The following is a 19,396-nucleotide window of genomic DNA, read 5'->3' on the forward strand; positions in this document are numbered from 1 at the left end:
GTGGGGGGCAATCCGTGAGGACACCTGTGGCGTACATTATAACTCTCCCGTGGCACCTACAACCGTGGACGTCTCCCATCTCAAGTATGGATGAGGTATAGATTTTGATCTGTGTTTAGTGAATGCGAGTCTGGAGCCAGGAGGAGGATGCTACTTCCACATTCAGTAACGTGAAGTGAAAAGATGTGATGCTGCAGGAATGTTAAAGGCTTAACATTCTGCAAGGGTGGAGCAAACCTTTCACAACACAGTGAATGTCAGAAAGTGCTATAGGTGGCTGGCACCAAACCTTCAGCCATGTGCATACAGCAGCTGCGTTGAATCCTGACCCAGGCGGCTTAATCGAAAGCTCGTTTCTCACTTCGGGAGCCTTCCTGCGTCCCTTGAGCTGGCACTCTCGGTGCTCTCTCTGTTGCCAGCATTGCCGTTGGGACGCTCCTCTGCTTGGCCGTCATGCTGTGCTTCCCACCCCAGCCACTGATCTTGAATGTGCGCTGGCTGGTTTTGATCTCTTTAAGGCATATGGAAGGTGCAAAAACATCCGGTTTTGGATCACCCTGCTTGACCCACTTTTGGGAGGAAGGAGGAGGATATAGAATCCTAAAATAGTAGAGTCGGAAGGGGCCTCTAAGGCCAACCCCCTGCTCAATGCAGGGATCTACCTTAAAGCATCCCTGACAGATGGTTGTCCAGCTGCCTCTTGAAGGCCTCTAGTGTGGGAGAGCCCATCACTTTCCTAGGTCATTGGTTCCATTGTCGTACTGCTCTAAGAGTCAGGAAGTTTTTTCTGATGTTCAGCCAGAATCTGGCTTCCTTTCACTTGAGCCCCTTCGTCCATGCCCTGCACTCTGGGAGGATCGAGAAGAGATCCTGGCCCTCCTCTGTGTGGCAACCTTTCAAGTCCTTGAAGAATGCTCTCATGTCTCCCCTCAGTCTCCTCCTCTCAAGGCTAAACATGCCCAGTTCTTTCAGTCTCTCCTCAGAGGGCTTTGTTTCCAGACCCCTGGTCATCCTCGTTACCCTCCTCTGAACCCCTTCCAGCTTGTCTGCATCGTTCTTGTAGTGTAGTGCAGCCCAAAATAGCATTTGCATTTTTTGCAGCCACATCACACTATTGGCTCATATTCAGCTTGTGGTCTACAACAATTCCAAGATCCTTTTCGCTTGGAATATTGCTGAGCCAAGTATGCCCCATCTTGGTTTCTTTTCCTAGGTGTAGAAGTTGGCATTTATCCCTACTAAATTTCATTCTGTTGTTTTCAGCCCACCGCTCCAGCCTATCAAGATCACTTTGAAGTTTGCTTCTGTCTTCCAGGGTATTTGCTATCCCACCCAATTTTGTGTCATCTGCAAATTCGAAAAGTGTTCCCTGCACCTCCTCGTTCGGATCATGAATGAAAATGTTGACGAGCCCTGGGCCCAGGACTGAGCCCTGCGGTTCCCCCTCTCATGACCAACCCCCAGTCCTGGAGCTAATCGTGGCTTCGTGGAGCAGATCTGGTGGGAACGCGGCTGCCCAGTTGGTGTGGTTCCATCCCAGCTGGCCTGGAGAGGCACAGGATAGTTCCCCACTTCCATCTCCCGCTTCCTCTCCAATGCTTTGTTCCAACAGATGCTACTGAAATGCATAGCTTAGGTTGTTTCCATACTTGGCTGCCAGATGCGTGTGAGGGGGAAGCTATGTGGAAGGGGGGGCACCTCTGGCCGAGACTTTAAATCTCCCCTCCCACACGCACATTCTCTCTCACACATACACAATTTAGCAGTGTGGATAGTCGCTTCTGCTTTTAGATAACCTTCAGAGAGATGTGAGGTCAAAACTATGCACTCAAAAAGATGCTGCCTCTCCTCCAGCTTTGGATTTGGACTCTGTACATACAAGAGCAAACCACATCCCACCCCCAGTTCAGCTAATGGCAACTGGTGTCTTCAGAACAGACATAGAATCATAGACTAGTTGAGTCGGAAGGGGTCTGCAAGACCATCAGGTCCAACCCCCTGCTCAATGCAGGAACCCACCTTAAAGCAGAGCTTCAGCTTGAAGGCTTCTTCTGAGCTTCTGGTTGCCAAAGCCTTGAAGGCCTTGCTGGTGTGGAAGAAACCTGGAGGGGGGGTTGCATGATGACGTATGGAGCTGCCAGTGCGCAAAGCATCAGTCATCCTGTGGCGTGCCTACTCTGCAGCCAGGAACTTGGGCCTTCTGGCAGCCTAAGGATAGAAGAGCCCTGAAGCTAGACTGGACCACAGGCCTCTCTAGTCCACAGCGGCCAGCCAGATGCCCCAATGGGAAGCCCAGAAGTAGAATGTGAGTGCAATAGCACGCCCCAACCACACCCGTGTTTCCCCCCCCCCCCCCAGTGGCTGGGATTCTGAGGCACGCTGGGATTCCAAGGTAGCCTATGTGATTAATAGCATTGATAGCCATCCTCTGATAATTTGTCTAATCCCCATCTAAAGCCATTTTAGCTGTCACCACACCTTGTGGTAACGAATTCTATAGATGAACTAGGCCCTTTGTAAAGTACTTCCTTTTGTCTGTCCTGAATCCCTCACAGTTCATCTTTATTGGATGACCCTGGGTTCTACTTTTACATGTGGGAGAGAAAATTGTCTCGGTCCGCTTCCTCCACTCCACGCATAATTTTATAGACTTCCAACATGTCTTCCCTACCACCACCACCACCACCACGTCACCAAACACACACACCTTACTCGCCTTTTTTCATTTCTCAATGTGGCAACCTTTCCTTGTAGGGGAGCTGCTCTAGATCCCTGACCATTTTGCTTGCCCTTTTTTTACACCTCCTCCAGCTCTGCTATAACCTTTTTGAGATGTGGCAGCTGGAACTGGACTCTGCCTTCCAGTGATGCATATAACGCCTCCTTCCCTAACCTGGTGCCCTCCAAATTTTTTTCGACTACAACTCCCATTGGCCCAGCCAGCATAGCCTGTGTTCATGGAAGATGTGAGTTATATTCCAAAACATCTAGAGAGCACCAAATGGAGGAAGGCAGTTAAAATGGCATTACGATACTGACATTTTTATTTTCCTTTCCTAATGATCCTAACATGTAAATCACCTTTTTCACAGCTGTAGCACACTGGGCCAACATTTTCATTGAGCTATCCACCACGACTCCCAAGATGCTTTTCAGATTACACTTAATTACACCGAACCACATTTGAGATTTTATGCCCATTCACCCACTTCATAGGAATTCTTTTAGGGCTCTTTATCATCCTTTTTTGTTTGCACCACCCCAAATAATTGGGTGCCATCTCATGCCTCACCCTGTGCTCCAGATCGTTGAAGAACAATTTAAAACACCAGTCCCAGTACAGAATGTTTTGTGGGACCCCATTTGTTGCATCCTTCCATTGTGTGAAGTGTTTAACTGGATCTGTTTATGTATTGAAGGAAGGAGGTGAGGGACATTAATGGTGGTTGGCTCAGAGGAACTGTGGTGGTCTGATGACAGCCTTTGTGGACAGTGCCAACAATTTTTGGCTTGCCTGTTGTATCTGCTTGATTTCCCCTTCTTTGATTGGATCCCCCACAGGTATCATCCACAGGATCAAGCTATGCCCTGTGCCGCAGTGAGTTACTGGTTCCTCTCTATTCGGCCCTGGTTAGGCCTCATCTAGAGTATTGCGTCCAGTTCTGGGCTCCACAATTCAAGAAGGACGCAGACAAGCTGGAGCGTGTTCAGAGGAGGGCAACCAGGATGATCAGGGGTCTGCAAACAAAGCCCTATGAAGAGAGACTGAAAGAACTGGGCATGTTTAGCCTGGAGAAGAGAAGTTTGAGGGGAGGCATGAGAGCACTCTTCAAATACTTAAAAGGTTGTCCCACAGAGGAGGGCCAGGATCTCTTCTTGATCATCCCAGAGTGCAGGACACGGAAGAACGGGCTCCAGTTAAAGGAAGCCAGATTCCGTCTGGACATCAGGAAAAACTTCCTGACTGTTAGAGCAGTATGACAATGGAACCAGTGACCTAGGGAGGTTGTGGGCACTCCCACACTCGAGGCCTTCAAGAGACAGCTGGACAGCCATCTGTCAGGGATGCTTTAGGGTGGATTCCTGCATTGAGCAGGGGGTTGGACTCGATGGCTTTATAGGCCCCTTCCAACTCTGCTATTCTATGATTCTATGATTATTCATCCCTTTCTCTCTGACTCTTGCTTTCCTTTCCCCCCTTGCCCTGTCTTTGTTTTGTGGCCACTGACTGTTTGGGGGGAAACTTTGACCCTTCCAGGCCTCTCCCTTCGTGGAGTGAACACCCTGCTAGCACACTTTATTCACATCTTCCACATAAACTCCAAGCAGCTTGGGCTGGGCTAAACTGGAGCCAGTGGCATTTTCAACCAGGAATTATGGAGGATGTTTTGGAGAATTTCAAACTGTTGGCAATAATGCCTAATGGAAACACTTTAGTTAAAGGCTATGCTGGCAGTGGGGAGGTTCTCACGAGACCTGGCTCCGTACATTAACAAAGGTGTGAGTGGGTGCCGGGCCTACATGATCCTTCAGTAGTGGGGAACCATTCAGCGAACCCTGCATTTTTGTTCTTATACTTTCCCTCAACTTCCCCCAACCTGGTGCCCTCCAGACATTTTAAACTACAACTCCCAGCATTACTGAGAATCGGCCGTGCTGGATGAGGCTGATGGAAGTTAAAGTCCAAAACGTCGGGAGTTGGCAAAGGCCGCTCTTCTTGATCTTCTTTTGCAGACTGGCTCTTTTGGGCCAGAAACCTCCTCAAAACTGTGTTTTTCCAGTTCTGTACCCAGCTGGAGTCCCTCTGCATGGGAGTGTCCCTTGCCTGTTCTCATGGCACAGGGCCAATAACGCTGCATAGGTAGAAAATGCGGTTCAGTAGGTTAATGCTGGCGTTCCTTTGGGCCAGGATACCACTATTTGTAGTATCAGACATTTAGTGCTGAAGATTAAGCTTTCCGTCTGCGGAATTTGGCCAGGATACCTCCTGCTAAGTATTGATTACCCTCTCCTGGGCAGTTTCTTCATGATGATTTGTCCCCGTCCTTTTGTTTCAATTTGTAATGTAACTAGGATGCTTTTTAGAGACTCCTAGCTAGGAAAAGCAAGGAGCGTTTCTCCTGTAAAGGAAGAAGGTGTGTTTAACTTTGAGGTGGAACTACTGCAGAATCCAGTTTGACAGATGCGGGTGTTTTTGTTTCTCTCTCTCTCTCTCTAGTTGCTAGAATGGCGTAGTAACTTCTAAAGAGCCATGGCACTCCCAAATTAGATCCCCCCCCCCAAATATCCTGCTCTGTGCTCAGCTCCTGCAGTCTTGCTCCCATCTTCCTGCAAGTCTCATGTGGTCATTTATTCTTGGGGGAAGAGTGCACAAATTCTTCCCATTAGCACTTCCTGAAACACTGCAGAATTAACACCCCAAGGAACCTCCTCCCATAGCTGTGTGGGGCTTCTTTGTGGACCCCAGGATTCACACACTGAACTTTTTCAGTGCTGCTGTTGTGGCCTGGATCAGCCTGATGAGGCTGCTGGATTTCTTCTAAAGTTTGTGGCGCTTTGTAGGGCAATGGTGTCAGTTCACATGCCTCCCCTTAAGTGGGCAGGTGAGTGTCCCGTACCTATAACGAAAGAGCCTAAAAACTGCGCTGGGTCAGCTTGGAGGTCCGTATAGCCTAGCGTTCTGGTTCCAACCCTGGTCAACCAGATTCCTCTGGAAAGGCCGCAAATGAGGCATGAAGGTAATCAGGTTTGATCCGTATTAACCGGTCTTGAGAGAAGCACACTGCCTCTGAAATGCCGGCACTGTTGAACTGTCATGCCCTATAAGCCTGGATAGATCCCTCCTCCCCCTATGAATTCGTCCCATCCCCTTTTAAACCCCTTCTAAGCCAGTGGCCATAACCACATCTTGAGGCAGGGAACTCCATACATTAATCATGCGTTGTGTGAAGATAAACTTTCGCCTGTCCCGAATCTGCTTCACGCTAACTTCTAAGGAGGTGCACAGAGACAACTGGGTGCCTCTGCCCCCATTCGTCCCCCCCCCCACCTCAGTGCTAAAACCACTAAGCACTCTGCCCTTAGCTCAGTGCCAGCAAGCCTGTCCTGCTTCGCCTCAACTCCGTCCCCCTCTGGGACAAGCTCTGGCTTCTGTTGGCCCATCTCCACACAGAGTTGTCTGCTCTTGCCCTGTCTTCCTCTTCTCCGCTGGAGTCGGGCACTGAATCCTGCCCCCAAAGGCATTGCCTGGGCACCGTCCTAGGCCTGCTGTCCTGGGAATGTTCCCACTTGGCTTTTTGGGTCCCTCTCTTGGATCACGCTGCGTCTCGTGTGCCCACCTGTGACTTACTCCCTCAGAAAGTGCCACTCCAGTGCGTCACCTCCCCGTTTCTTCTCTGGGTTTCCCGTGGTGTTTTGCGGCAGCCAGAGAGATTTGAACCCTTCTCCCTAAGCCCCGGCACTTGCAGCTTTTGCTGCCTCCTGCTCCGTAAATGTACACACACAGGCGCATGCTGCAGAGGGGGAGGAAGTGTTACCCTGAAAAATTTTAAATTCACGTGGAAATTGGCCAGCACAACCGAATGACCGGGTGTTTGTGTCCCATCAGTACAACGTTCTCCTCTTACTAGACAAAAACTTGGGTTTATATTATTGTTATCAATGACATGAAACTCCAGCATGTATTGATTACAACCCCACCCAAGGTTCTGAGAGCAGGGCAACCCACATGTACCAGGGATCCACTTTGGGCTTTCTTCTTCTTCTTCTTCTTCTTGCATTCCCCACCACCATCAAAAGCAAGAAGAATCTCCCTGCAGGATTCAGGTCCATGAGGATTGTTCTGAAGTGTGTAAGTCTGTCCTTCTGTTTGAGTGGAAGGAGCTCACCTTTGCAGCAGTGGCCAGGCCTACAGCACCTGTCTCGCCCCCCAGCACTGCCGAGGACAGCCCTTCAGAGTTCTGCCTTCCTTTGTCGGCCAAAGCCTACTTCCCTCGCCTGCAAATGCGAACCCAGAGAGTGCTCAGTCTCCCCTCTGGGACAAGCTGCCATAAGTTTATCCTGGGCGAAGCCACACGCCTCCAGGTGGCAGGTGGGTGCAGGCCGAAAGGATCTGTCTCTTTGTTTTGCATGTGTGGGTTTTCCATCTTTCCATCTTCCTCTTAATCTCCTCCTCCTCCACCTTCCTCAATCCATAACCGTCTAACTCCGAATCGCCGTCTTCCTGTCTCGGTCTTTACTCTGCAAAGGGACAGAGTGGGAAAACAAAGTTTGACAAACACACTGTCAGCTGCAGTGAGCAAATGAGGCTGCTCCAACGCCCCAGGCAGCACCTGGCTGGGGAAGGGATTTTTGTTTGCGCTCAAATTCACGCCAGGCCCACTTTCTAGCCCTGTAGCCAACGGCTCCCATTGGTGAGCCTTGTCTCAGTGCTTCTCCCCACCTGCAGCCCCCTCCCCGCAATGCCTGGCCCTTTCCCCCAGGCAGCCTCTCCTGTACGCAGCTGAGGTCTTGGCCAGCACAACCACGGTTGCTTCCTACCTTGCTTGGCCCCTGCAATCCTGTCATATAACGTGGCATCCATTTCTCTGTGGAGGCTGAAATCTGGCCTCTATCACAAAGCCCATCATGCACCTATCAGATGCCAAGGTTACAAATGCTTCGAGGATTCAAGTGAGAAGGGAGGCTTCCCTTTCTGTCTCTTTGTTTCTCTCTTTGGGGTCCAGCCTCCAATCGCTCTGCTCTTTTCTACTGCGTGGCAGCTCCCATCCTTCTTTCCCGTTCAGTCTTCTGCAGATGGAACAGGGGAGACCCTTTTCTGAATAAGTAGCAACTGGTTCTGCTGCTACACACGGAGCACAGATTTATTTGTTACGTTTCTGTACCGCCTGATAGACGAAGCTCTCTGGGCGATTCACAACAGACCGATTGGTTCAGTTTGAACCATCACAGTAGTAACATTTATGCAACTGTGCCCCCTTCATTCTACTTCCTGGTCAGCCTGCGGATTTTGGTGGCAGGGTGATAGCTTTCAACCTGAAGCCAGAACCAGGGTGTGGGGCAGCAAGTTGTGAGGGTCCCCCTGGCTGCCTGCTCCTTGGCAAATCAGCCTGTTTGCAAGTTCCCAAAAGGCTTGTGCAGCGTCGCTAACTAAGCATTCCTTCCCCGAGCAGGCCCATTTTGGCAAGTGGGGGCCTCTGTGTGGGCCGGGAGCGTTCTGTCTCGGGCCTCTGTGTGGGTCAAGGAGCCGCGCTCCCTTTGCTGGACTGGCCATGGGTGCCCGGGTGCCTTGGGCTCCCCCGGGTGCTGCGCCCGGGCATGGGATGAACAGCGGCTGCAGCCACTGCTAACAGGCAACCTCATCCTTTGTTAAAGGGGGGGAAGGAGGGGGGTTCAGTTCAGAAATGGTAAAATTAAATTTCCCAGATGTTCAGGCCCCAGGAGTTCTCTTGCTGTCTGGAGAGGAAATGGGGATTCGGAAAATCCCGCCTCATATTTTTCCCCTATCACCTTGCCTTTCCGCTGCCATTAAGTTAAGCAGGAACAGTAAATTAAGGGGATTGTGAAGCAGGCCCATCTTCAGGGGGAGGGGGTGGGGTGGGGTGGGGTGGGGGTGAAGGAAAAGGCACCTCCCAGCCAGCCACCGTGCCCCAAGCGGAACAGCACAGCGTGTTTCCAGGTGCCCACCGCCGGCTGCAGGACGAACGGCTGCTTTGGACTCCCTGCCATGGTGTGTCGTCAACTCCAGGCCACTGGAGGCCGGGGGGGGGGGGGGAAGGGGAAGGGTGACCCAGGTAAAAGGGCCCGTGAGCAGAGCGCTGCTAGCCTGCCCAGCTTCAGCCCATTCCCCACCGCTCGTGTGGAGCTTGAGAGGGAATGGATGTCCCACTCTGGGAGGATCTGCCTAAAGAAATCGTTGTCTTGGATGATTAAAAAAAAAGCGGTGTAAAGAGAAGCGGCCGTGCACTGACGCCACCCTCTAACAAGAGACTCGCTCACATCTGTAAGCACAAGTAAAACGAGAGAGAGAGCGAGAGAGAGAGAGATGATGTCACCAAAATAGTCTTACGGCCTTCTGTTTGAGGGATGGGTGTCAGTAGGGTTCCTTTGCTCAGCAATGGACGGCAGTGTCCCTCTTTCCTTTGTGACCCCCCCCCCCCTGCAATTGGCCTCAGTGGCTGTTAGCTGCCATAGGTTACATCATGGGTTACTTTGCCATGGAGACGTTTGGCTTTTAAAATACACCCCTGACCTTCTTCCCTGCCCTGTGACAGAGGCTGGCCGTTCCCAAACGGGATTTGTTTTCTCTATGGCTTTGTACTGTGAGCTCCTCTCTCACCTCCGCAAGAGGCTCATCACACAGCAGCACTGCAGACAGGACCACTCTGTTGTCCTCTGCGTTAATGACAACGCCGTGTCGTTCTCACAATCACTAACGCAAATCAGGGTTTCCAGATGTGGCACAGGAGCCCCATCCTCAGCCGTGCCTGGCCAGCTTTGCACGTTTCTTGGAGCTGAACTGCACAGACAGACGCCGCTCCCTCGGTGCCCCGGGACATCTCGGTTGGGCAGGTGGGAGGGAAAACACACCTGGCCATTCTTGAGAGTGCTGAATGGGTGTCGGGGTACCAACGGTCAATCTATAATTGGGCCCAAACAGGTACCTGCTGGTTCCGGGTCTGTTTCCCTCTTCTGGCCCTAACAAGAGCCTTCTGACCTGGACATTTCCTGAGCCAGGAGACCTTTGCAGCTCCCGCTCCGCCTGGGGGATTGAGCAGGGGAGGGGGGGCGGTCTCTTGCTTCTCTTTCCCCCACCCCTGAAGTTGGTGCCCTGAATGCCTGACCCTGCGAGACCTCCAGAGGTGCAGCTGCCTCTCTCCTTTTCCAGCCCACTTAGCCTCCTGCTGAGACGGGACTTCAAAGTGGCGGCCTTTTCCTGCTCTTAAAGAAACAGCTGCTTGGTGGTGGTGGGGGGGGAGGCGTGTTACGAAACTGCAAAGTGTGTCTCAGGGCGGGTGGAAGGGGAGGCCTGCAACCAGAAATCTCTTAATTCTGTACTCTGGCCCAGGTGTGTGTGTGTGTGTGTGTGTGTGTGTGTGTGTGTCTGTCTGTCTGTCTGTCTTAAGCAGCCCAGTTGCATTTGCTTCCATATCCCTTGTTTTGGGAACCTTTCTGGAGTTAGGAAGAAACGGTGAGGTTGGGTATGAGATGGGAGAGTTCGCCACAACAGCAGGCGTGCAGGCGGCAGGGACGTTCCTCACGCAGGGAAAGGCCCTTCCAGCACCACCGTGGGTTTCCAATCCCAGCAGCAGGCCTTGGAGCGGTTGGGGCCAACAACCCCTGACTCCTCCTCTTAGGGAACCGGAGAGGGTGAAAGCAGATAAGCCCATGGGAGGCACCGAGCGCTACAACCTGCGAGCTCCTCCTTCACGTTGCAAGAGGCCCAGGTGCTTCCCCTCTCCTTCGTTATTCATACATAAAGTTGATGGACGTTATAGCTGCAGAGAGCTGCTAGAAAATGTCACGGCGAAAGAAGCATCAGGGTCAGAAAAAGTGGCCAGTAAAAGGGAAACCAATTTAATTATTTTTAAGGCTGCTCCAGCACTTTCTGCCGTCAAGGAGTGCCCAGGGCGTGTGTGTGGCACCAGGGAGTTTGTATTCCTGAAATGAGGGGCAACGTAGCAACGGTAGCCTTGAGTTGCCACCTCCTTTGAAGTTGGGCAAGTAGAGGGGACAGCAGCAGCAATTGTGCCCAGGTTGCTGGGAGAAGGGGGTGGGGGAATCACGTCTGCATCTTTAAAAAAAATCACTCAAGATCTCAGGAGAGGCTAGGTGCATAACTGATGCATGATGAGGATGGCACATTTTGCATGTGTGGCCACCACGAAATCATTCCACATTTCTGCACAAGTCTCCAGGCACAGCTTAAGTGTTTATTTAAAAGGGATGTCTCAGAATGAAACAAAGAAGTCACAACCCATTACTTCAAGATCCATTCCCAATACAACTCTCTCTCACACACACACTCAGCAAGTCACCCAGCCATCACAGGGGCTAGTGATGCTGCACTGCAAGCCCTTGGCAAGTGGTCCAAGAAGCCTTCCATTAGATCAGGATTAGAGGATTAGATCAGCCACAGAGGATTAGATCAGCCACAGAGTTGCTTGGTGAGAATTTCAGGATAGAAAGGAAGGACCTCTTCACACAGCGCGTAATTAATGCCCTACTTGTGGGCATGCATGTTCGTAAGCCTCCCCAGGAATGCCGACGGCCATTAAAGCTGCAGGCATAGCATTGAGAAATCAACTAGTACGTAAATATGGGCCACTGTGGGAAACAGCATGGTGGACTACATAGGGCCTGTGGCCCTGATCCAACAGAGCTGTTCTTATGCTGTCCCTTGTCAGGTGAGCAGCAGCAGCAAATGGAAATTGCTTGTCCTACCATCTCTCGCTAGTGGTCCAGGCCCAGGTCAGGAGATGGTTGACTCCAGTGTTGGCAAGGCTAGATCACACAGGGGTTCTGAAGAAGGGCCGTGGCTCAGTGGCAGGAGGGCCCCCCGCTCTGCACGCTGGAAGTCTTGGGTTCAATCCCCGGTGGCATCTCCACATGGGCTGGAAAAACTCTCGCCTGAAACCCTGGAGAGCCGTTCCTGTCAGCCAGTGTCGACAGTACTGGGCTAGATGGACCCAGGGTCTGACTCAGTATAAAGCAGCTTCCTGCAGTCCCAAGAAAAGGTGACGGAGTCGGCAGGTGCAGGATGCTAGCTAAGCCTTTGCTCTTGGGAGTGCCCCTGACAGCCTGACGCTGTGCCTTCCCCTTCCCCTGAGGAGTGTTCAGGCACCTGCCTGGTGTGCAGAAGGAGGCCCCAGGTTTGTGCCCGGGCAGTCTCTCCAGTGAAAAGGATCAGTTAGCACAGCCTTCCTCAACCTGGGGTGCTCCAGATGTGTTGGACTGCATCTCCCAGAATGCCCCAGCCTGGCTGGGGCATTCTGGGAGTTGTAGTCCAACACATCTGGAGCGCCCCAGGTTGAGGAAGGCTGAGTTAGCAGGTGATGAGGGCAAGGAGAGATCTGTCTGCCCCAAGGACCTCAGAGAGCCTTCGTTGCCAACCAGAGCAGGGCAAGGCCGGGCTCGATGGACAATTAGTCTGGCCTGCTCCTGGGCCGCTTCCTGTGTTCCGTGGTTAAAAGGTCCTAGAGCCGCTTGGGGTGTTCGCACCCCTCTTTTCAAATAGCAGCCATCCTCGGCCACATTCACTTCAGCCACAAAGCAATTCTGTGCTCTTTGCCCAGCCTGTGCAGTGGGTCTGAATGGCTGCTCTGCCCCCTAAGAAGGAGCAAAGCGGCTGCTCCCACAGCGTCTTTCGTGTAAAGGGAGGGAGAAGATATTATCCTGACCCCATTTCTTCACACAAGCCTCCCTTGGGTGAAGGTGCTGCCCGGCCTGTTTGTTTGTAATTCAGCTATAGGGCGATATAGAAATGTAATAAATCAATAAAAAATATCATTAATTATGGTGTCGTATTGATGTTAACATTTTTATTATTTTTTCTATAAGCGTTTAAGCAAATTTTAAGTATATTAATGTATATCGTAATGTACTTGGGATTTACTTGTGAATATGTTCAGTAATATATAATTCTATAAAATAAGTAAATGAAACCACCTTAAGGCAGTCTGACCCAACTATTTCTGTGCTTGGGGCTACACTGCATCTCTCAGGCGTCCAGGGCAAAGTAGCCGTGAGTTCCTCCTGGGGGCTTCTATTACTAAGCAGGACACATCAGGTTGGACTTGATGGCCTTATAGGCCCCTTCCAACTCTACTATTCTATGATTCATGCAAGTCCTACAGTGACATGGGCAAGTCTAGCAATAAATCAGCCGTAAACTGCCCAGCAGTGGACATGCCAGTCGAGGGCAGAGCCTCCAGGCTTGCTGCATCTGTGTAGCATCAGGTGTCGAAAGGGAGAAATCCAGTTGCAGGAAGCATTTTGGGACACGTGGGATGCTGAGGCTCTCGAGGTCTCCCTTATTTTATGTCAGGAATTGCAAATGGCACTAAAGAAGGGTTCTGGTATCTGTTGCATGTTGGAGTTCTCAGCGTCCCTGTAGGGATTCTTCATTGTTTTGTTTTGTTTTATTTATTAAATTGATATTTTATTTATTTATTTATTACATTTATATACCACCCCACAGCCGAAGCTCTCTGGGTGGTTTACCCGCCTTTCCACTCAAAACAGTGCTCAAGGTGGGTTGCCATGAAATGCAGACAAAGTTATAATTTACTTCAAGCTGCTTTTGGAATGGGGATAATTTCCAACGTCCCGCCATCATCCTTGTTTGTGTACTGCAGACAACTGAACTTCTCTCCAAAGCACTTTTTGGAAGAGCAGAGAAATTTCCTTGCTTCGCACTTGAGCTCCCTAACTATAAAAACCAGGTATTAAGATATAGCTAAATCTGTCTCAAGTGGATCAACTAAGAGTAAGGAAAGTACATTTACTCCAGCCAGAAGTGTTTGGTAAAAGCCAGCGGGTTGCTAGACATGGTCACCTGTCCTGACCTATATTTCCCCTTTTTTGTGAAGAATGGAGGCTTCTCTGTCATGACCTTTTTTTTTGAAGTTCCTCTGCTCCACAGATAAGTTTACAGAGGCGCCTGCCCAGGAGTAGAACAGATTCTGTTTCGGTTGCAAATCTCCCTTTTCACGCCGAAACCTAAGAAGGTGCATTTTCCATGCTCCCTTCTCTTGTCTCTGGAGTGCCTTGATGGACTCCAGAGGTCTCTCTGTTCTGTGCCATGCACCTGCGCACGCTTCCTCAAGGTTCAGCACAGGTGCAGGCACACGCACCCCCATTGCTTGCTATTCCCCTTGCTTAATGTTCCTCTACATGGTGGGCATTCATTCAGGCAGTGGGGTTTGCCTTCCGCAGTAGGCTGGGAAGCCAAGGGCCTGGCCTTTCCGCCCCCGAAGAGGCAGTAAGAATTGGGTTGCTCTGAGGCTGGGCCCTTGCCCTCACGCCGTGCTCAGATTCCACAAGGTTGGCGGCGGGGAGAGGGGGACATTTTGTGCTAGCAGCTTTGGGTTTGTTGAGAGAAACTTGCACATACCAGAATGCAAAGGGCTCACCAGATAGACCAGTTAAATAAATAAAATAGATTTATGCACCTTTGGGGTGAAAATGCGTCTCCGAGGCACCGTCTTCACTCTTAACAGTCTCAGCCCAAAGCACAGTAGCCCTGAGAGCGAAAGCAATTTGGATGGCACCACAAATTCAGAGCTGCACCACTTTTTACAAACAGTGTGCTTTTCATACAGTGTCCTTTGTCTGCCCGTGCCACGCACACAGTAAAGGAGATATTTCGTTTCCAGCTTCCAAATTCTGTCTTTCTTTCTTAAGAGGGGCTTCTCAGCCATTCCTGATGCAGCATCTCAGTCACGGAGAAAGTGGCTGTGGGGTGTGGCGGGTGCCGACCCCCTTCTCTTAGAGCAGCCTTCCTCAACCTGGGGCGCTCCAGATGTGTTGGACTGCATCTCCCAGAAAGCGGCATTCTGGGAGTTGTAGTCCAACACATCTGGAGCGCCCCAGGTTGAGGAAGGCTGTCTTAGAGGGCTGAGGGCACCGGAGTCAGGAGGCCCAGAGAGGAGAGCACAGCCTGCCCTTCCCACGCCGAAGGAAGGCAGCTCCCCAGACGGTGCCGTTCTCGGCTCCTGCCGCTCTGCCCAGCGCCTTCAGGGACCTGAGCCTCGCCCTTCCGCACTGGCGGCCTTGTCTAGGTGCGATTCGTGCAGCAGAGTGGCCCAGAGGCTGCTCTTCTTCCCTGTTCCCCCGTACGCCTTAAAGGGCTCTGGAAAGAGCCTGCAGCGGGGAAAGACGGGCCTCCAGCTTACAGCATGCTTTTCATTATCTTACCAAGTTGGTGCTTTTATATGTTTATCTCACATTATTTCCAGGCCACCTTTAAGGGTGGAGCCCCGTCAGTAATGCTTTTTACTTTGCCTCCTGTGTGTGTGTGTGTGTGTGTGTGTGTGTGTGAGAGAGAGAGAGAGAGAGAGAGAGAGTTGAAGGCGGAAAGGGGCTTTCCTGAGCACACCTGTGGTTCTGTCTAGAGCAGTGGGGCTCTGGGTTCAAGACTGACGGCATTCTCCTGGTCCCGAATGCATAGCGTGCCTTTCAGACTGAACGCACCCCACCCTCCTCTCTATTCTGCTGGGGCTGGAACTCATATGCCCGGCCCCTAATCTGGCCCTGCTCTCTCCCTAAAGCCGTGGCCCAGCGAGCGCGTGCCACTGGGAGCCTGGCAAGCAAACCAAGGCAGTGGCCCGCTCTCCGCCATTTTGCCCCCGGCAGCAGCTCACTGTTGTGGGTGCCCCCAGCCTCATAGCCACAGCTACTGCTCTGCACGCACGCTTTTAAGGGTGGCCGCTACACCACGTCCTGTGGCAAGGGACTCTGTGGGCCAGTTACTAGCAATACGAAGACGTTCTTCTCTAGTCCTGACCCTCCCGATAGATACAGGGAACTGCCTACTACGGAGGCCAGGCCTTGGATTCCCCCAGCTCAGCACTGTTGACGCCGACAGGCAGCGGGTCTCCGGTGGCCTCAGGCAGGAGTTCTCCCAGCCGTACCTGGAGGTGGTGCCAGGTATTGAACCTGGGACCTTCTCACGTGCAAAGCAGGGGCACTTCTGCTGCTGAGCTGTGGCACATCCCAGAGGATGGTCCTGAGCGCTAAGGAACCACGTCCTTTTCCACACTGCTAATGATGGTAACTTGGGTTCTCTCCCCCTGCCCCCCAGCTACCAGGTCCACACTTCTGAAGCTTCTCTTCATCAGGGAGATGTTCCACCATCACCACCACCACCACCCACGATCATTTCAGTTGCCCCTTTCTGTACATCCTCCTTCCTGGGGTGACCACTGAGTAGCATGCAGCGTTCTAAATGTGGACACACCTTATTTTGTAACAGCTTCCTTTATGCTACTAGTGCAAGCAGAGATTTTTGTCAGAATTCCTATTTTGCTCCCCGCGATTTCAGCCATATTCCAGTAGCTGAACGCACAGAACCGATCGACCAATAAAATGAATTCACCATAAGTTTCAAAGGTTGGATTTTAAAACCACTGTGGTAATCTTCTAAAAGGGTATTCGAGAATTTGCTGGGCACATTGGTTGCCTCTTCTGCTCCAACTAATTTGCTTTAATGACAATTCAAATTACGTTCCTTGTTAAAGACCCTCAAAACGATGCCTTAAGTTTGGAATTCGTTTTATCTTTCTTTGGGATTAAGCTGCAACTGATAAACTGACACACCTCCGAAGAGGCTGGTGTCGGGCAGTCGCGGCCCGTGGCCTGCCAGTGGGCTTTGTGCTGCTGGCGTGGGGGATGCCGAGAGGCCGGGTGACCCTCCCCACTCCAGGAAAGACCACATATCTGGCTTTTCCAGTTGACAAGAAGTTCCTTCCTATCCTCATTTTATCTCCACGACAGGTTTTATAAAGTAGTTTGCACTTTAAAGAGGAGAGGGGTACTCATTACGCTTCAAGGCTGAGCCTGGGTGGCATGAACAGGGTGGTGGGCAAGGGTCTCCACCTGCAGACTTAAAATGGGGTGGGGGGACGGGAGGGGACATCTCAGGGTCGCCAGGGATGGTGCTTTGGGTAAGAGAAGCTGTTGTCCCGTTTGCAAAACCAGCAAACGGAAGAGCCGGACGTGGCTAGTTTCTCATCTGTGCAGAGAATCAACCCACGCTTTGGTTTGTGCAAGGAACACTGGGGAGTATGAAAGGTGATGAAGGAGCCCCCCTGGAGATAGAGGCGAGTGCCTTTTGCTGTCGGTAGCTGGGCTGGGAGGAGTGGAGGCCGAGGTTGAGGAGGAATCTCAAATGGCCCAAACGAAGTCTGTGACTGAGGCTGGGAAGTTTGCATGCGGAGGGCGGGTGGGTGGGTGGGTGCTGCCTTCCCAGTCGTCCACTGGGGAGCAAGCCTTCACACAGGGATGAGCAGACCGTAGGCTTGCGGGATCTACTTTTCTTTTCGCTAGAACCCTCAGGAAGATGGACATAACTTTGTAGAACAAAGTGCCTCTGAGCACATGCCCAGCCCAGGGGTGCGTTTCCTGTACCAGAACTGGAGCTCGCACACAGTTCTCTTTGCACACAGATCTCCATGTCTTTCCCACAAACCTTTCTTATTTATTTATTTATTTATTTATTTATTTATTTATTTATTACATGTTTATACATTTTATACTTTCTTGATTCTCACAGCCTAATTCAGGAGGTTGTTTACGCCATTGGGAGTTGGATATCTGTTGATCTACTGCAAATCACCTGAAGATTTTACTAGTACCATCCCGGTCTACCTTCTACCTGCCCTGGCTTAACAGATGGATGTGATGGGTGGGCAGGCAGCCACTGAGAGCTGCTTCCTCCCTCCCTCCCTGCTGGAGACTGGCCTTTGGGGAGCCAGCTCCACTCTCCTGCCCTGAGGGTTCTGCTCTGAAGAATCATTCCAACCCAAGCAAGGGGTTGCAGCCCTGTGGCTGATAGATGTGAATCAGTGTAGGACAGGTGACTTGCCAGGGTTCTCTGTCTCTGTCTGCCCGCCCACCCTGAGCCTTCTCCGGGTGGGGCCATTCTGCACTCAAGTCTCTGGGCAGGCACTGCAGTAGGCGTTGCATCTGGACCTGGCCCCCAGTCCCTGCTCATTTGTGAACTCACACGGGGCGCCCTTGGGACAGCCATCTTCTCTCAGCCTCAGTTTACCATACGCAATGTGTGAACAACTCTGCCCATAAGGTGTGGCGAGGGTGATAGCATACCGGCACACACACCCCGTCTCTGAGCTGCCATGCAGCCCCCGCTCGTGTCACATCAGCCTGCAGCTTTTCGTGGCTCCTCTTTGCCTGTCCACGGCCTTCTCCCCGCCAGCCCAGCCTCCTATTCCTCTCAAGCACCAGGGATGTCTCCTTGGCCAGCTTGCGAGCGTCCTTTAATTCCCTCCTGACCAGAAACATTATTTGAGCGTCTCCCAGAATCCTGCAGCGCGTGGAGGTGTGAACTCCTGGCTGGGGCTGAGCGAGGTGTGTGTGGGGGGGGGGAGTGTCCCGTTGTGGTGGTGACTGTTCCTTCCCTCAACCAACAACCTTCCTAGACTTCCCCGCATCTCTTTGTGCCTCCATCCAGGAGGCCGTGGTACTCACCATCTTCCTCTGGTTGCTGAGGCAGAAAGTGCAGATCTGTTTGGGCTGGGACGTTTCGCTCTCCCTCGTGGGTGGGCTGCTGCCGCTGCCGCCACTGCTGTGGTGGAAGAAGGCTGGCGTGGTGTGGCACGGCTGCCCGTCTCCGCACGCTTCCCCCACCAGGAGGACGTTGCCCAGGTGCGAGATGTAGCTGGAAGCCAGGCGGAGCGTCTCGATCTTGGAGAGCTTCCTGTCGGCCGGCTCGGTGGGGATGAGAGTCCTCAGAGCGGTGAAGGCCGTGTTGACGCTGTTGGTGCGGTCCCGCTCCCGCGCGTTGGCCGTGTGGCGCTGCCGGGGCTCCCTGCTGATCCGGTTGCTTTTCTTGCTGCTCCTGTGCTTGCTGCTCTTCAGGCCGTAGCCGCCCGCGTCCAGGTGGTAGGGCTTCTCGTCGGATCCCGAGCTTTCGCTCCCGTTGTCCTCGTCCTCGGACAGCATGCTGATCTCGGGGTACAGAAACCGGGCGGGGGCCGAGCGCAGCATGGCGAAGGACATGGCTGGGCGCTGGGAAGGAGGGCAAGGAGAGCAGCAGGGAACCCTTGTGGGCCGCGACTCTCAGCTCCGCTGCCTCATCCTGCGGTCGGTGGTCGTTTGCTCGAGGCAAAGAGGTGGAAAGGGCCCCTCTTCTCTCTCTCTCTCTCTCTCTCACACACACACACACACACACCAACGTCCCCTTTCCTGCAGCTTTCGGGTCTCGTCTTCTTTCTTCTTCCCACCAGTCCGTTAGCGGCGACTCTCTCTGCGTCCAGAGCTTGTCCGCTTCCTCTGGCCGGCTGCCCTAGCTGAGAAGGGGTTAAGTCCCGTCGCCGCGCACCGCACAGCTGGTGCTTCCTCCTTGCACACGTGTGCGTCTTGAAGCTGCGTTTGGAGTGTGGCAGGATCGAGGGAGCGCTTTATAGCACCAGCGAGTGGCCAGTCAGAGAAGCCCCTCCTTTGGCCCGCGGCGGCGTCACGCCTACCTGAGCGTTCCTTTCCGTTTGGGATGAAGGAGGCGGCGGCAGCGGTGTCAGCTGCAGGGGAGCAGTGGCCCGGAGGCAGCGCCGAGAAGCATGGCCATGAGTAGGCGTCACCTGTTGGGTCCAGGTTCTCAGCCTGCCCGCCTGCCCGCCCAGCAGATTCCTTTTAACAGAGACCAACGACGTCTCTGTCA

General features: G+C 52.4%; 2 protein-coding genes across 2 annotated transcripts in view; one reads left to right on the forward strand and one right to left on the reverse strand.

Annotated features, from left to right (window-relative positions):
* The window catches only part of BOP1 (BOP1 ribosomal biogenesis factor), an 83,764-nt gene that overhangs the window by 49,990 nt on the left and 14,378 nt on the right, over nucleotides 1–19,396 (forward strand). The window lies entirely within an intron of this gene.
* SCX (scleraxis bHLH transcription factor) lies at nucleotides 6,801–18,753 on the reverse strand. Its single transcript, XM_063129959.1, has 2 exons — nucleotides 18,208–18,753; nucleotides 6,801–7,239 (listed from the first exon to the last, which is right to left on the reverse strand). The coding sequence occupies exons 1-2, from the start codon at nucleotides 18,736–18,738 to the stop codon at nucleotides 7,201–7,203; spliced, it is 570 nt and encodes a 189-aa protein (XP_062986029.1). The 5' UTR covers nucleotides 18,739–18,753; the 3' UTR covers nucleotides 6,801–7,200.

Source organism: Elgaria multicarinata, chromosome 7, assembly GCF_023053635.1.
Source record: "Elgaria multicarinata webbii isolate HBS135686 ecotype San Diego chromosome 7, rElgMul1.1.pri, whole genome shotgun sequence".
Taxonomy (NCBI): Eukaryota; Metazoa; Chordata; class Lepidosauria; order Squamata; family Anguidae; genus Elgaria; species Elgaria multicarinata.